At 44.9% G+C, this 18,723-nt stretch overlaps 1 protein-coding gene across 11 annotated transcripts in view; it reads right to left on the bottom strand.

Annotated features, from left to right (window-relative positions):
- chl1b (cell adhesion molecule L1-like b) overlaps window positions 1-18,723 on the bottom strand; it is a 1,165,941-nt gene that overhangs the window by 417,090 nt on the left and 730,128 nt on the right. For all 11 annotated transcript variants that reach the window (XM_038810694.1, XM_038810698.1, XM_038810699.1 and 8 more), the window contains 2 exons: window positions 6,602-6,767; window positions 5,699-5,823 (listed from right to left, as the gene is read on the bottom strand). In XM_038810694.1, the coding sequence (XP_038666622.1) occupies window positions 5,699-5,823; window positions 6,602-6,767 (291 nt within the window). The remainder of the gene's footprint in view (window positions 1-5,698; window positions 5,824-6,601; window positions 6,768-18,723) is intronic.

An 18,723-nucleotide genomic window follows, 5' to 3' on the forward strand; every position in this document is an offset into this window, starting at 1 on the left:
GGCTGGGATCCAGCTGGGTCCTGGGATCTAGCAAATGTCCACTGCTGGAAGGCAGTGACCTTCTTGCAGCACTGGTGCTGGTCCTCCTACTGACGCGAGCTCATGGTCGCTGCAACTTCCTCCCAGGCTGCACTGGCTGCCCTGTGGCTGACTGTCTGGGACCTTTGGGGGAACAGGACATCTCTCCTGGCCTCGACCACATCTAGAAGCCTTCCCATGTCTGTATTCCCGAATTGTGGGGCCCGTCGTCTCGGCGCCATGGCTGTGAGCTGAGTGGGGTTAGCTGTGCAAGAGCAGTTGATGTGCTGGTCTACCTTGTTAGAGGGAAGCTAGCAGGCATGTTCCCGGCAAATCGCTGCCGAGCCTTCATTTGCAGCATGAAGCCTGTGGGGCTTCCTTAAGTGGACCAATTAGTTTTATTGCGATGACGGTCTCGCCGGGCCGAGTGCCGGGAAGTTCGCGGCAGTTTCCGCTCGCAAACACACCTAGAACATTTTTCGAAGAATCGCGCCCTTAAAATCATTGTGGTTCAAATCTTTTTGGTGCAGACGAACATTAGTTTGAACCATTTATTGTGAATGTGGATGCAATCTGATGACCACATGGTTCAGCATGGCAGATAGCAACATTAAAGGGTCTGCAGAAAAAAAACCTTGTGACAAACCATAGGACAGAACAGGTCAAAAGAAAATAATTCACCTCAGTGTTCAGATGACATCAATAAACCACTTGAGATTCACCCCTGTAGTTCATGTTATTATTGGAGACCCTCAATGTGCAGGCTTGTTAACACATGCTATTTTATCTGGCGTCCTACAGTGAGTTTTTGAACTACAACACAAACTAGAGTTCAAATGAAGTTCAAAGGCTGCCTTTACAGCTTTACACTCTCCAACCCACTATTATTCGATATTTTTCTGGAGGATTGAACAGCAATTTATAATTTCACTGCTCAGTGGAGTGATAATTTCAGCCAGGCAGAAATAAAAACAATAATAAAAATGGTTGACAGATAGTAAAACACTCCAGAATTAATTGAAAGGCCACCTTCGAAAGTCAGCTGCCAGATAATACTTCACCGTATGACAGTTACACTGTAGGTCTCCTTTCACTCATGCAGAAGAGGAACATCAGTCACTTACACCTCTCATACTCATGAATCATGGACCTTTCGTCCAAGTAAAGCTGTACAAAAACAGCACTATTACCAATGAGACATCTTCAGCAGACACACAGAAAAAGAATCACATGGCATTTTATGAGTTCTGACTGATTAAGAATTGCTTTGGAGCATTACTTTCAGTGTGAGTTATCAACCATCTTTTTGCGGATAAAGGTATAAACGTTGATTTTTTAAAAAAGCGATGTGTTACTCATCCTTTGTTTTCCTGTGTTCTCCTAGCTTTTCTGTCGAACAGTTCCATGTTGTTGGTGCCATGGGTGGTGGGAACTCACTGTGCTTCACCACATGTCTATTATTCATCTTTGAGCGTGGGTGGTGAATATTAAGGTTGTCTTTCTGTGGGAGACAGCATATCCAAGCCAACTACAAACTGAATTGTACTCCACACTTATGTTAGGTTACTAACCAGATGAATATCATCAAATATTTACAATGCTTGTTGATAGAGTGAATTGTCCACTTCTCACACTAAATCTAGTTCTGTACAAATAATTTGCATAATATTGTAACCAATCTAAATCGCTTTGTGGGGTTTGAAAATTGTCCATGTTCTATCTTATTTTATTCAGCAATATTTTCACAGTCAAATCTCTTTAAAATGGAGACATAATTCACCGTATTTATGTATGCTCCCCTCAAATGACAAAAAAAAAACAAAGTGTAAAACAATACCACAATTTGAACCAATGTAAACTTCAGGAAAAAAAGCAATTGTGCATAGCTTCCTGAAAAGCTCAATGTCTGTTTTTGGTGAGTAAGTTAGTTGTACAGACCAGACCTGTTACAGGGCCAATTCCCCAATCTGCGTTTCACTGTGTCAATATAGCTCAATTTGTGACATTTTTGCGTATGACTTGGAGAATAAGCAATTTTCTCTCGTACATAACTAACTGCCACATTTGTGAATGAAAAGTGACTTCGCTAAATAATCAATTGTCCATGAGGCTTCCTGCAGATGTGATAAGGTGCTTCTTAAATATTACAGTTGTTCTTAATACTGGCTGTTGCGTTTAAACAAAATCACCTCTGCTCTCACCAAACAGTATTTTGCTCCTTCCTCACTCTGATCCACTGATGAATTGGTTGTTTCATGGCTCTATGCTTCTATGAGTTAATGTTTTTTCAATTGCTGCCACCAAATCCAGTTCTTTGGTTCCGCCCCTCTTCTCTCTTTAGTCGCTCCGTGTCCCTACCTCGTCTCTCTCTTCCCCTTCAGGCTGTCCCATCTGCTTCCAATCCCTCAACCTTTTCCCCACACTCAAATAACCAATGATGTTAAGGTCAGACAGACTACAGAAGATATAGATGCATACCTGGCGTAAAGCACGGTCAATTAAATGGTCCTATCCGCCAAAGTCTCTGGACATGGGATTGTTTGAATGGTGGTTGTATAATTGATTTCTGGCACAAAAATATTGCACTTATTTGGACATTTGTTAGATAGTTTATATTTTTAAAGTAATATTTTTCTTTTCTGTTTTCTTATTAGAACCGATGGCTTAATTGTTCCAATTTTGTCGCCATGTTAATGGTGAAAGTGTTAAAGCACAATCTTTACATGCTTTACCCCTTTCACTGTTTCTTGACAGAATAAACTTGTACAGGAAGCACTTAAAAATAAGACTATGTGAAAGGGTTAAAAAGCATAAAAGCTTAAATACCACACAAGATGCTATCTGCTCAACTTTGAAAGGCAGAGAATTACTAATGAGTGAGCCGAGTGGCCTTAGCCCAGACTGTCTATAGATAACAGTCAAGGATCAAATTAGAGAGAATGCTTTATTTACACAATTCACAAACAAGAATTCAATTAAACACTGTGCAGATGTAGGTCATGTGTGTTCACTACAACAAGGAACAATGGGGAATGGAGCTGATACATCACTGGTAAATATATATCCTTATCATACCTATGTCTGGAAGCTATTAGATTATCAGAGAAAAATATGTGCTTGGTGATATTATAATTAAGTAGATGTACCAAAATTGCAATTGGATGACTATAGTGTTATACATCATGTAATCCTAATTATTAGTTGTGAATGAATATAGATAATTTTGAAACAAATGTACTCTTTTGATTGGTATATGTTAATTACATGTAGTTGCATCTGAAGATATAATTGCCTCTGCAGTTCTTTGTTCATGGAGCTGGCAATGGATGACTAGTGCCAATACTATAGCTTGAAATAAAGGCCATTTTGCAAATTCCAAGAATCTCCATCTGGTAACTGTTTCAGCTATGTCGCCATGTTGATGGTGAAAAATGTTGAAGAACAATCTCTTCATGACAGAATTAACTTTGTACAGGATGCACTTAAAAACAAAGCTATGTCGTCCATGTATATGATTGGAAGTAAGTAAAGTCAACAGATTTACATGTGGTGATACAGGTTTGTCAATGTACATGGTTATAAAAAAGAGCTTCACTACCAATCGGAAATTTTAAAAAAAATCATCATATCAAGTGTGGCATCAATTATTTTGATGTTGACAAACATAAAAAGTACTTAATATTTAGTACAGGAACTGGGACTTCATTTTCTTGTCAGTATTAATACAATGCTGGCATAAACAAGTTTGAGCTAAGTGAGTAGTCTACAATTATCTCTTGTTGAAGATATTTGTGAGTTATATGGGTTGACTAATGTAACTTAGGAGGCAAGGGTTAAAAGTTCTGCAGGGATGTATCATGTCTTGTGCTGAAGTGATCTGTAATGCCATATCCACCATATACCTGAAAAGCCTGCTCAAAGAGGATGGACAGAAACAAATTTCCCCGAAATGACAGTGATATTAGATATTAGTTTCACTGATTACCACCTAAGCAGCATTGGAGACACGTACTGCTGGCATACTACTGGTGAGTGTAAAAACTGCTGGGATGATCAGCACAGTTCAAAAATAAAATGTCATTCCACAGACTGCACTTGGTCACCTGATGATCTATTCAATTGTTCGACTGGACAATTCATATCAGATCGAGCAGAGGCTATGGCTGTGGGCGTACGACTCAGTGATGTAATGAGGCCAGTAAATCTCGCAAGAGGCCTTTTACGGGATTAATGATGCTCAGGATGCCTAGCAAGATCTCATGAGATGTCGCATCCAGATTTGCATATTTAAGTGTGCACTTAAATATGTTCACAGCAGAGCATCCAACGGCGTGGGACTGAATGCCCTGGAGACCTAGTGTGGCACCATTTATCACTGGTCAACACAAACGTGGGCCAAGTGTAATGGAACTTGGCAGGGTAGTTTTCCCCGGAGATTGGAGGGCAGGGGGGCTGAGCTCTGGAAACGGTGGTACCCTGGCACCCCTGATGCAACCTGGGCACTCTGGCACTGCCAGCCTGGAACCCTGGCAGTGCCACACAGGTATCCTGGCAGTACCACCCCATGCCCAGGTCACACTGCTAGGTAGGGCACTGCCAGGATGACACGTTGGCAGTGCCAAGCTTCCCTGGTGGCAGGCTGCCCATGCTGGGGATTGGGCCTGCAGGTGCCCTGCCCTTATGAGGTAGGGAGAGGGGGTTTTGAGGATCCCCTAATATGTAGGTTGGGGCATTGGGGGGGGGGGTCCAGGGCCAAGGTGGGGGAGGAGTCGAAAGATCGGGGCAGCATTTAAAAATGTTGCCCCGATGTCTTCCTGTACTGATGAGCTGAACTGGTCAGTGCAGGAAATAAAGCTAAGTGCAGCCTCGGCAGGGCTTTCCTCACGGTGGCCCAAAGGAAAACAGAGTCCCGGTTAATAGGCCATCGTTTTTGGCTCGGCTGGTGCCTGAACGTGGCCAAAATTATGCCCGATATGTTTTGTTCTTAACCTAGTGAATGGCTTCCTTTAGCTGTTTCAGGTGGCAGACTCTTACATCAGCAGAGACTTTCCAGAGCCTCGCCTTATCCCCATGATAGGCACCCCAGTGCAGGCAGACACCCGGCAGGGTCAGCTCCAGAATATCAAGGGGGATGTAATTCCTGTTGAACTGAATTTTCGATGGCACACTTGCCCTCGAACCCCTTTGAATTTACCAGTACATTTAACTAAGTATTTCCTTTAGAAGGCACTTCAAGTAAATCACAGTGATCCTGCTGAAAAATCATTGGATAGAATACTCAAAGCTAAAGCTGGTATGATGACCAGAAAATAAAGCAATTAGTAACAAGCCATTTGGGTGTATCCCAGTCCTGTATAATACTGCGAAAGAGCACGAGGGTGCTAACACGAGCTACCAACTGCTTTTGCAACTTTGAAGAATGAAAATTATTCATCTGTTTTTCTAACCTCTTTTTATCTTACTTCCTTGCCAAACACCACTGGGTCTGCTAATTTGAAATTACCATTGATATGTAGCATTTCAAATTACCTGAGAGTAATCAGAGCTGACATTCCGCCATGCATGACAGATTTCATTGCTCAATATCTAGGTCACTCAGAGTCAGCTATTAGCCTTACGATAAGTGTTCTTAACAAATGCATATATAACACAGCACTATTATTTCTCAAGGGATACTCACCAATGACAACAAGCTTTGCATCGGCTGTAACAGAATCCAGGGAAGTTCTAGCGACACAGGTGTACATCCCTTCATCATCCTCGCTTACATCAAGAATTTGAATGATATCGCCATCCATTACTATTCTAGAGGATCACAAAATTATAACGGTACACCAACCTTGTTGAGGTAGATTTTATTTTCATGATTCTTTATATGAGAAAGAACAATTACCAATGGAAATCTCCATAGATGCCAGTATAATGACATGATTAACAACAAGAAAAGGTAATTGTGATGCAGTGGCACAAAATACCAGAATTCCAAGACAGGAGAAAGACACAGTGCCAGTTCCCTTCTCTACTGAGTTCCAGTGCTAAGTCATGCCACCTTGGCAAATGCAAACCAAAACTGCAAAAGAGTCACCAACAATCAGACTCATGAGATGGCTAACGAGCTGCCCTGCTTGTCAGGCAAGCAAGAAAAAGAGAAAAGAATAAATGGCCTCCAAACAAGAACAGATGGACCTTCAAGAGAAAGTACAAAGTCAGGAATGAAGTAGAAGTGTGCCTAATTTTAAAGCTAAAGCTAATTAAAGGTTTCAAGCACAAAATGCATTAGTTTAGATGGCTATTCTCCTCTGCTTTTATTCAGCAAAACATGTTGTCCAATTTATGATCACAATAATTTCATGAAAAATCAGAAACAGGATATAGCAGAATAATATGTGTGCCTGTGCAGAACACTAAAAACTGCGTAAACATGTTAAAAAAAAAATGATCATCACACACTGAAAGACTATCGACCTAAGAAATGGTTACCTACCATTTTGACTGCTCTTATTCTGGATGATTTTGGTGGTGGTGGATTAGCAATAATGATGACTGAAGCGGAGCGCCCCTTGTCCATTTTACAAACTATTACCTGTCATTCTCTGTTTGGTCACTGTAAATTTCGTATCCATCCTTTTTCCATGATAACTCAAAGTCATTTTCGAAAGCGGAGTCATATTCAGCATGACATTTAAACTGTGCCACTGCAGACTTTTGGATCATCAAATCCGCAGGTGGAACCACTATTTCTGTAGCAACTGAAAGAGACACAGAGGATCAAAAATGCGTGCAATTTCTACAATAGTAATAAATATATAAAACAGAAGAGAATAACTTCAGATGCATGAATGTTAGCAATGAAAGCATTTAGGAGCAGCACGGTAGCATAGTGGTTGGCACTGTTGCTTCACAGGGTCCCAGGTTCAATTCCCTGGTGGGTCACTGTCTGTGGGAAATCTGCACGTTCTCCCCGCGTCTGCGTGGGTTTCCACAGGGTGCTCCAGTTTCCTCCCACAGTACAAAGACGTGCAGGTTAGGTGGATTGGTCATGCTAAATTGCCTTTAGTGCCAAAAAAGGTTAGGAGGGGTTATTGGGTTAGGGGGATGGGGTGGAAGTGAGGGCTTAAGTGGGTCAGTGGCCTCCTTCTGCACTGTACGTTCTATGTTTCTACGATATTTAGACCATTATATGGCAATAATTAAAACCATCAATTACTCTGTGAAATATATCCCTGGAGAAGCAACTTCCGTAATCTGACTTACCTGTTCATTTGCTTTGTTTCTGGTTGGTTGGACATCGATTTTTTTTAAAATTTAAAATGCAGTGCAAAACATAAAATTGTCTTGTTTCACATGTGAGAAAGAACTTGTATTTAAAGAAGCATGAAGTGTAATAAAATAAGTGAAAATAAAAATGCATAAAGCAGCACTGCAGCGCAATTAGCATTTGAAAGAAAAACTATACTGTCTTCCGAATAGGGAAATTACTACTATAATCACATGTAAGCAATGGATCTGAAATGTTCTAGAGGGGCAGATTTTGGGCTGGATTTAATGAGATGTTGTGTTGCTGAGCCCCACCCACCACTAAGAAACCAGTTGGGAGCCTGTTTATGAAAATGCTAGGTGCCCCACAGCCATTTTACATTTGGTAGGCGCTTAACCCATTCATGGAGAGGTTTATGCTTTCAATGTCTACTTTTGAATTGTTTTGTAGTGTCTGAGGCATATAGCAACCAAATTACAATGCACAGGATTAACCATTATACGCAATTTAATAAGAATAATAATATATGATTAACTGAATAAAAAATCTGCCAGATTCTAAAAAAGTGCATTGCAAGCATCAATTGGTTATGCATAGGTGTGATTTGCAATAGTCCTGTTGTTGTCGACCAATGGTGCTTGAATGACAAAACAACAGATCACTGAACAGTCTTAAAGCAGCTTTGTAATGATGCACAGTACTCCTATGTTTCTGTTCATTTTCCTTAAATATTTTACATATTGGAACAGATAACATTTTCTTCATAGTAGAGAAGAGGTGGGTACAGATTCTCTGTTTGAAAATGAACATACAAGACCAAAGAAACAACATTAAAAGCCCTCATGTTCAAATAATAGTTTCACTAAATTTTCATGTATGACCTCTTTTGCCTTATTTGAATGGCTAGTTCAACCAATCAAAAGAAAGTCTCATCTGACGAAAGCTCTTAACGCACAAAAGGTACTACAGATTATGTGTCACTAGTTTATCAATAGCTTTGCTACTACTGTAATATCCTGGTGAGCAATCAGAGGAGCAAGGCTACATGTGGCAGCCTAACACCTTGTATGACGATGGTTTGCACCGGGGTGGTTAACTCTGTGTTGGCATCGCCTGATGTGACTAAGGGGCCCCAATCTGGAAAGACAGTCTCTACTTCATTTGCTACAGAGGAAAGTAGAGGGCTGAAAAGATACATGACACGCAGAACTCTCTTGGACAGCTGAGCTTTTCATTTCTGCTATCCTCTTCCAATGCCTCTCCAGTCAGTCTTCAAAGGTCACGGCCAACAGCAATTGTCTGTCCGTTGTCAATATCTGCCACCTTTATTTCTCACTTACGGGTGCGCTTTTGGCAGAGGTGTGGATGCCCAGCAGATCGTGAAACCCAGGAGGACTGAGACAGTGAATGTGGAAACTGTTCAACCTTTTCTCCCGCTAAGCATATGGGGCGGGATTCTCTGATCCTGAGGCTAAGTGCTGACTCCGTCGTAAACGCCCTCAGGAGCAGCGATTCTGACCCCTACAGGGGGCTAGCACAGCACTGGAGTGACCCACTCCAGCTGCCGATGCCGGCGTCAGATGGGCGCTGCAGGTCTGCGCATCCGCAGTGAGACTGGCGCCAATGTGCGCATGCGCAGTGGGACCGGTGGCACTGCCCGGATGCGTAGTGGCTCCCTTCTCCGCGCCGGCCCCGACACGACATGGCGTTGGGCTACAGGGGCCGGAGCGGAACAAAAGAGACCCCCAGCCCGAGAGACTGGTCCGCTGATCGGTAGGCCCCGATCGCCAGGCTACAGCGGAGGCCCCCCCGGGGTCGGACACCCCTCCCCCCCACCAGGCCGACCTCGGATGCATGCACGCCGAGGTCCCGCCGGGTATGACCAGGTGTGAACGGCACCGGCGGGACTCGGACTTTTTGCGCGTCCGCTCGGCCCATCCCGGGCGGAGAATCGCTGGGGTGGGGGGGGGGGGCACGTAGAACGGCCCCCGACCGGTGCCGCGCCAGCGCCATTGGCGTCGATTCTCCGCTCGCCGCAGAAGCGGCGGACCGGCGTCGGGCCGTCGTTGCTCGATTTGCATCCGTCCCGGAGATTCTCCTGCCCAGCCTGGGCTGAGAGAATCCTGCCAATGTTCTCCAGGTCTTGCCACTGTAGAGGAGTGCACTGAGGATGCAGACTTGGTGGACGCAGTTTGGTGTTCTCAGTCAGGTTGCTGTCGTTTCACACTCTCTAACTCATTAACTCATCTTGGACAGAAGAGCTGTTACTTTCATAATGTGTGTATTAATTTCAGCATCAAGTGACAGGTAGCCCAGGTATGTGAAGCTATCAACAAGCTCCAGTGCCACATTTTCAATGCTGAAAGATGGTGGTGTAGCAACATCCTGGACAATGACATTGGTCTTCCTGATAGTCACGGTCAAATCAAACCCTTTACTGGTACGAGAGGGTCTGCCCATTTGCCACTGCTGGTGATCCTCAGTGTGGGCTGTTGATGCAGCATCGTCAGAGTAGAGTAACTCTCTGATAAGAACTTGACACACCTTTTTCTTGGATCTCCGGTGAGCAAGGCTGAACAGTTTTTCTGTTAGTTCTGGCATTTAAGTAGATACCCTCTGTAGATGATCTGAAGGCATATGAGAGCAGCTAAGAGAAGAACATGCCAAACAGCATCAGTGCTAAAAGAAAACTTTGTGTGACCCCTGTGTGGACCTCAACGTGTTCTGATGTTGCCCTAAATTAGCTGACTTTACCGATCATATTGACACGGAAAGAGGAAATCACATTCAACAGCATCAGTGGGCAATCATTTTTTTGCCTCAGTTTCAGCGGACCACCTCTGGTCTCGTGGTCAAATACCTTGGTGTAAAGTTCAGTTCAGCCAATGTAAACCACTCAATTTACACTGGCTGGACTAAACAAATAACATGCTCTGTTTTGTATCAAGTAACCTGGTACCACACCTTGAGGATATGCAGTATAGATTTACCAGTATGTTCGCTGGATTCCAAGGATTAAAACATGAGGACAAAGTATACAAACTGGAGTTGGGGTCCCTGGCATTTAGGAGGTTCAGGGATGATTTGATTAAAGTTTTCAAGATATTAAGAGTAACAAGTGGGATAAATGGAGAGAATCTGGAGGAAGAATACTTCTGCACAGAAAAGATGCCAGGGATTTGGAACTTGCTTAGTCTAAATGGCAATGGATGCTGGATTAATGGTAAATTTTAAATTTGAGTTTGATAAGATTTTTGTTACCAAAGAAATAAAATCATAAAATGTTGGAAATGCCTGCCTGGCATCATCTGTGGAGAGAGAAACACATGTGGGAATGGAATATAAGGAATAGGGATGTGGAGTTAAATTGCAGAGCAGCTATAATTTAACTGACTCAGCAGAAAGTCTCAAAGGGTTAAATGATTGTCTCGTTACTATGTTCCTGCCCAATCCATCTTATTTTGAAAGGTCTTGGTTCAGTTAAAAGAAAACAGAGGAACTTTAGTTGGTGGTTGACTCCCCCTCCTGACTATACCACTGATTTTACACATACTGGAGCTGATGCCATAGAAATATCCTTGATAAAGGAATGTCTAAATGCACCAATCTCCTTAATTGTGCTCCAATATACAGACTACAAAAATTAGGAAAAGGACTGATTCGCAGCCCATTTGATTCAGCTAGTAAAACCTCTGGCGCCTTATACTTCTGACATTTTCTTTTTCTCCTGCAAGTACTGAAGAAGCGCTCTAGTTAAAAATGTATCCCTGGTGTCATCCATTATGAATGGAAGTTGGTTCAGAGCTGCTAGATTTTGGACTTGGCCCCGGGTTCCTGCCAATCACACAGCTAGAAACCAGGACAACAGGTCAGTGGTATGCATGCACAACCAGCTGCTTTTAAAATTGACCTTTTCTGAGAAAAATTAAGACTTTCAAAACAAAGCTGGCTATAAGCTATTTTTCCCAGTATGTGACCTTCACCAGTTTTTATCTATACTTGTAAAGAAAGACAAACTCAGACTATTCAACTTCAACAGACAAATAAAACAAAATGAAATGTAGTAGTTCACACTTTCAAACTATATTTTTTTTAAGATCCTTCTCGTATAATAACATAGAACAATATGTTCATTTTAAGAACTCATTCAAAATGCACTTTTATGAAAACGCACTAAACTGATAGGCGGCACGGTTGCACAGTGGTTAGCACTGCTGCCTCACAGCACCAGGGACCTAGGTTCAATTCTGGCCTTGGGTGACTGCCTGTGTGGAGTTAGCGCGTCCTCCCAGTGTCTGCGTGGATTTCTTCCGGGTGGTCCAGTTTCCTCCCACAGTCTAAAGATGGCTAAATTGTCCCTTCGTTTCAAAAGTCATATAGGTTAGGCTGCGGGGATGGGTCCATGCAGACTCGATGTGCAGAATGGCCTCATTCTGCACTGCAGAGATTCTATGATAGTTTGAAGAAATATCACCCGGATATTAGGGTTGCTCCTGCAGACTCATACCACCCAGCAAGTAATCATCAATTTAGAGAAACAATTTGAAGATAGAAAATTATTAAAAGGAAAACAAAAATGACTGAAATACACCAATTATTGCTAATAAACAGAAGAAGGTGATTAATTTTTTCCCAATTAATGGACAATTTAGAGTGGCTAATCCACCTACCCTGCACATCTTTGGATTGTGAGGGTGAGACTCATGCAGATACAGGTGCAAATGTGCAAACTCCACACGGACAGTGATCCAGAGCCAGTATCGAACTGGGATCCTCGGAGCCGTGAGGTAGCAATGCTGCCCACTGTGCCACCGTGCCGTCCCAGAAGAAGGTCATTAAATCTGATTTCTTCAATGAGCTCTATCCTTGTGTACTTAACTTGTCACTGTATCACTATTCCATCACTCCAGAGACAAATATTTTGAATGGTAACTCTCCATAAATATATTCCTCCTGCCATGCCGAGTATAGGAATGCCATGTTCATAACTTTACACATGGATTGAGCTTGGCTGGAAGCTAATGGGATCATCTTTTATTTGTTTATAATGGACACTGGTGAACTGTTAGGATGGTTTCAATTGGTCAGGTGACCTTTGGTTATTCAATGCAGAATGTCAAGCTTCCAGAAAGTTGTGCATTGAATAACTATGTTTGGGGTCTCCACCTGGAATGGACAGAACAAGACCAATGTTAGCTGTGGAATTTGCACCTTTCATTGTTCATAGCTTACTCAAAACACAGAGTCAATTAACTCCAAGACTCTTATATCTCCAGGTGTCTCCAGGTTTTGCAGTTCAACAAAGGAAAGCTGACAATACCAATTATCCACTGGTGAAGTCTGAAAGACCACCATCTGCCTCCAATTGTTCATCACTGGCCTTTTATCTTGAAGCATTTCTGGATGGACAATGGCCTTTGACTATATGACGGAAATTGGTCTCTGATAGTGAGATCCTTTATTATCCCAAGGCTCAGAAGAGACCTGGGTAGATCGCAGTCAAACACTGACAAGATAACAGCTGCAGAGAAAGGCGAGGCCATCTTTGCCTTTTAAGAACCATCAATCATCAGCCAGCCTGAGAACCAGATTGTGAAATAAGCCACAGGTCATCAAACAACCAAAGTACTTAATCATTCCAGTTTAAAGTTTGCCTGAAAACCAACCTCCTAGATTACGAAGGGCATGGACAGGGCGGATAGAGAGCAGCTGTTCCCCTTAGTTGAAGAGTCAGTTACAAGGGGACACAAGTTCAAGGTAGGAGACTTTGGAGAGATTTGAGGAAAACCTTTTTTACTCAGAGGGTGGTGACCTTTGGGAATGCACCGTCTGGGAGGGTGGGCTGCCTCACATCTTTTAAAATATGCGTGGATGAGCACTTGGCAAGTCATAATATTCAAGGCTATGGGTCAAGTGCTGGCAAATGGGATTAGGCAGGCAGGTCAGATGTCTTTCAAGCATTAGTGGTGACTCAATGGGCTCAAGGGCCTCTTCTGCACTTAATCATTCTGTGAATCATAGAATTTACAGTGCAGAAGGAGACTATTTGGCCCATCAAGCCTGCACCGGCCTTTGGAAAGCCCACGTCTCCACCCTATCCCCGTAACCCAGTGACTCCACCTGACTTTTTTTGAACACTAAGGGCAATTTAACATGGCCAATCCACCTAACCTGCACATCTTTGGACTGTGGGAGGAAACCAAAGTACCTGGAGGAAACCCATGCAGACACGGGGAGAACGTGCAGACTCCGCACAGACAGTGACCCAAGCCGGGAATCGGACCTGCGACCCTGGAGCTGTAAAGCAACAGTGCTAGCCACTGTGCAAGCATTTCGATACTGTGATATTTGACGAGAAGGAAAGAGCAAATCTGCAACTTAATTAAATGTGGGGTTTGATTCAATAGCCTCAAAGTGCCCGACTTGGTGTTCGGATGAGGCCACTGAACCTTGAAAGAGGCCTCGATTTAGTGGAGTCTCATGGGATGTTGGATCTGGATCTCGTCCTCACTGGGTGTGATCCATATATGCATATTTAAATTAGCTTAATGGTTATTTTAATATGCATTTGCCTGATTATCCAGGGGCTGGACCATGCTTGGTAGACCTTGCCAAGGCGCCGTTTAGTGCTGGTCCACAAAAAACGTGGACCAGTTGTAATGGCACCTGCGGGGGATCTCCCATTTGAGACCTCTGGCTAGTCAGGCATTGGGCAGGGTGGCACCCTCACACTCACTCTGGCATATGGGCACCTTGGCACTGCCAGTCTAGCACCTTCACAGTGCCACAATGGCAGTACCAGGGTAGCTGGGTGGCACTGCCAAGGTCCCAGTCTGGCAATGCCAAGGTGCCCAGGTGCCAGGTTATCCATGCCAGGGGTGGAGATATGCCTTGCCCGTAGGAGGTGGTGGTGGTGGGGGGGGGGGGGGGGGGGGGGGGGGTGGTCGAGGACCACGGAAGAGGTACGTTGGGTGCAGTGGTGTGATTTGGAGACCGCGGTGGGGGTCACCGACTTGGGGGTTCAAAAGATCCTCCCCGATACGCGACTAGACTTCCTGCACTGGCGAGCTGAGTAGTGGGCAAGCAGAAACATTCTGTCCCATCACCCCACTAAAATGAAAAGGCAAACTGAACACTAGCAGGACTCCATGAACAAATAAAGACAAAAGAGAACAATTAGGGGTGAGATAAAGAATCACACATTATGTACATTGAGAGCAGAGGAGTGCACAATAAGAGAGAAGAGATTAGGAAAAAAGGCAAGAAAACAATTTGGAAGACAAAGATGAACAATGAAATTAAATTATTAAGAAATGGAAAACAATATTTTTTTAAAATAAATTTAGAGTACCCAATTATTTTTTCCAATTAAGGGGCAATTTAGCGTGGCCAATCCACCTAACCTGCACATCTTTTGGGTTGTGGGGGTGAAACCCACGCAAACACGGGGAGAATGTGCAAACTCCACACAGACAGTGACCCAGGGCCGGGATTCGAACCCGGGTCCTCAGCGCCGTAAGCAGCAATGCTAACCACTGTGCCACCGTGCTGCCCGGGAAAACAATATATAAACAATACAAAATAGTAAAATATTCACAGGTATGTCAACAAAATCGGAAGGCTGAGATGGGAATTATAAGGGATAGAGAATGATACAGTAGTAGAGAAATGGCAGAAATATTACATAATTATTTTGCTTTGGTATTTCCTATGAGATAGCACAGATATAAAAGAAGCATAGGGTGCGATCATCTCCTGCACTGGCCAGCCTGGCAGTACCAACCGGGCACCCTGGCATTGCCAGTCTGGCAGTGCCAAGGTGCCCAAAAGCCAGCTCAGCTCGTCAGTGCAGGAAGACTATTTGCAGATCGGGGTGGATTTTCTGACTCCCCTCAGCAACTCCAGCATGGTGTCTTAACCCAAACACCCCCCCACCCCCCAACTTCACCTAACTTACTTCTTGAGGGGTCCTCGAGTTCCCTCAATCACCTCACCTCTTATCAGCAAGGCACCCCAGGCACGTCCCCAGACACTGGCAATAGCGCCTGGGCACTGCCAGCCTGGCTAGCCTCACATGCGCCACATAGGCACCCTGGCTATGCCAAGGTGCCCAGATGCCAGTGGGAGTGCCAGGGTACTACACTGCCCAATGCACTACCACCTGGGGGTCTACAATGGCCTGGGGACCATCCTGGTGCCATTATGACTGGTCCACATTTTTGTGGACCAGTACCAAATAGCTCCCTAGTGAGGACTCCAGGCAAAGCAGGAGAATCCGGCGAATGCCTATTTGAATGAGCCTAGTGGCTCATTTAAATATGGATATCTGGATCACGCTCAGTGAGGGTGAGATCCAGATCACAACATCTCGTGAGACTCTGTTAAATCTCACAAGATGTTCGAGTATCACAAATTTCTCGAGAGGCCTCTCACAAGATTCAACGGCATCGTCCCAACATCAAGTTGGGCATGACTTGGTCATTGAATTGCATACATAGAAATGATACATACAGAAGGGGGCCATTCGGCTCATCTTGTCCGATTCAAAGATTGGCGCAAGATGGAAAACCCCAGATGGAGCAGTTGGCGGCATTTATTAGAGAAGAGTTCCGCCAGCAGTGAAAGATGATGCATGAGAATTGGTCAAAGGCCATCAAGGGAAGAGTAGCACCCCTGAAAGGATCAATGGAGAGAGTTGAGAAGTGTCTTGAGGCACAGGGGCCGCAGATCCAGGAGAGGGATAAGGTGTTGTCAAATCACAATTGTTGAGTGGTGGCATTGGAGGTGGAGATGGGCTCCTGGGGGACCTTTGCAAGCCGTTAAGGCCAAAGGGTCTCTGATGAAGTCATTGGCCTCCTCTGGGGTTTCAAAATAATACTCCCGGCCTTCAAATGTCACTCACAGTTTTGCAGAGTCCAGTACCCCAAATCGGATCTGTCTTTGGTACAAAACCACTTTGGCCTTGTTGAACCCAGCAAGGCTTTTCACCAACTCCGCGACAACGTCTTGATAGATTTGGACCCTGTTGCTCTGCCAGTCGCAGTTCCGCTTCTCCCTGGCCCATCGCATGATCTTCTCCTTCTCCACAAACTTATGGAGCCTCACAAATGTCACCGCGGCAGCTCCCCCACTCTTGGCTTCTGCCTCAGGGACCAGTGCATCCTGTCCAAATCAACAGGGTCCAAATCAATCAAGACATTGAAGCGGAGTTGGTGAAAAGATGCACTGGGTTGAACAAGGCCAAAATGGTTTTATACCGAGGACCGATCCGGTTTGGGGAACTCTCCTGGCAAAATTGTGGGTGACTTTTGAAGGCCGGGAGTACTATTTCAAAACCCCAGAGTAGGCCAACGACTTCATCAGAGACCATAAATTGGGTGGGAAATGATGGAGGAGCTGGAACATCAGAGATCAGAAGCTACAAGTAGGGGCAAAGGAAGTTCGGGCCCCAGGTGGAGTTATGTGATAGTGAGTGGGTGTTGGAGGGAACGCTGATGCTGCTAGTGAATGTGTACGTGGCAAATTGGGATGACATGGGGTTTGTGAAGGGGATGTTGGGGTCCATTCCAGACCTAGACACGCATCAGTTGATTATGGAAGGTGATTTTAACTGAGTGCTGGAACCGAGGGAAGATAGGTTGAGCCCTAAGTCAATGGCAAGCTTGAGGATGGTGAAGGAGCTGGGAGGGTTTATGGAAAGGATGGTATTCGTGAATCTGTGGATGTTTAGGTACCCGGGGGAGAGGAAATACTCCTTCTTCTCGCACATGCAAAAGTTATACTCTAGAATTGACTTTTTCATAGTGAGCCCAGCGGTGTTGGTGGGGGTGGTGAGGCAGAGTATGAGGGAATCGTGATCTCAAACCATGCACCGCACTGGCTAGAGATCAGGCTTAGCTCAACGCAGGAGCAAAGGCCGGGATAGAGGTTATATTCAGGGCCTTTGGCAAACAACAAGATCTGTGAGAAGGTGTGGTCGGTGGTCGGTGATCAGAGACTATGTGGAGTTGAATCAGAATGGGGAGGTATCGGCGGCCACATTTTGGGAGGTGTTGAAAGTGGTGGTTCAGAGGAGGTTATCTTGTTCAAGGTGCACAGAGACAGGAGGAGGAGGGAGGAGTATAGACGGTTGTTGGACGGGATAGTTGAGGTGGACAGCAAATATTTTAATGCCCCCACCAAAGAGGGGTTGGCGGAGACAAAGGGGTTACAGGAGCAGTTTGATAGGTTGATGACGGGAAAGGAGTGGGACAGCTGCAGAGGGCGAAGGGGGTGCAGTATGAATATGGAGAGAAGGCGAGCCATATGCTAGGCCACCAGCTACAGAGGCAGGCCACATCCAGGGAAATTCCGAGGGTACAAACAGGGAAGGGGGGGGAGATAGTGTCGGAGTAAGAGAATGTTAATGAGCCGTTCAGGGAGTATAATGAAAAGTTATATATAGCCGAGCTGAGTGGTGAGGAAGGGGATATGGAGCGATTTTTGGATGAGCTGGAATTCCTAAGGCTGGATGAGGAGAGGAGGCAGGCACTCAAGGAACTGCTGGGGCTGAGAGAGGTGATCAATAGCAAAAAAGGGATGAAGTCGCGGAAGACTCTGGGGCTGGATGGTTAGCTGGTGAAGTTCTATAAGGAATTTGTGACGGAGTTGGCACCACATTTACTGGCGATGTTTAGTGAGGCGTTGGAGAAGAGGGAGCTGACAGAGTCACTGACCCAGGCATTGATCACGCTAATCCTGAAGAAGGGGAAGGACCAGTTGGAGTGTGGGTCATACAGGCCCATATCACTAATAAACACAGATTTGAAACTGTTGGCCAATTTAGTGGTGAGGAGGATGGAAGGATTCTGGGGGTGGTCGCAGAGGACCAAACAGGCTTTGTAAAGGGCAGGCAGCTTTCCACTAACATCAGGGGGTTATTAAACGTGATCATGACCCCGCCAAAGAAGAAGTTACTGGAGGTAGTGGTCTCTATGGACAGGGAGAAGGCTTTCAATCGGGTGGAATGGTGGTACCTATTTGAGATTCTGGGAAGGTATGGGTTTGGGCCGATGTTTGTGGAGTGGGTGTGTCTCTTGTATGTGGCCTCTGTGGCGAGTGTACAGAGAAACGAGATGAGTTTGCGGAGTTTCAGGTTACATAGGGGAACAAGGCAGGGGTGTCCGCTGTCGTTGCTGTTGTTTGCGATGGCAGTCGAGCCCTTGGCAAAGGCCCGTAGAAGGTCGGTTGGGTGGCAGGGGATTGTGAGGGGGAGTATGGAATATTTGGCGTCGCTGTACACAGGCGGCCTGCTGCTGTTAGTGTCGGACCCATTGGAGAATATGGGGAGAATTATACTTGAGGTTCGGAGCCTTCGCGAGCTATAAGGTGAATGTCAAAAAGAGTGAGGTGTTTCCGGAGAATGCAGTGGGTCGGGGAGCCAATCTTTGTGTGTTGCCATTCAGCGT

The sequence above is a fragment of the Scyliorhinus canicula genome, chromosome 11 (genome assembly GCF_902713615.1).
Source record: "Scyliorhinus canicula chromosome 11, sScyCan1.1, whole genome shotgun sequence".
Lineage (NCBI taxonomy): Eukaryota > Metazoa > Chordata > Chondrichthyes > Carcharhiniformes > Scyliorhinidae > Scyliorhinus > Scyliorhinus canicula.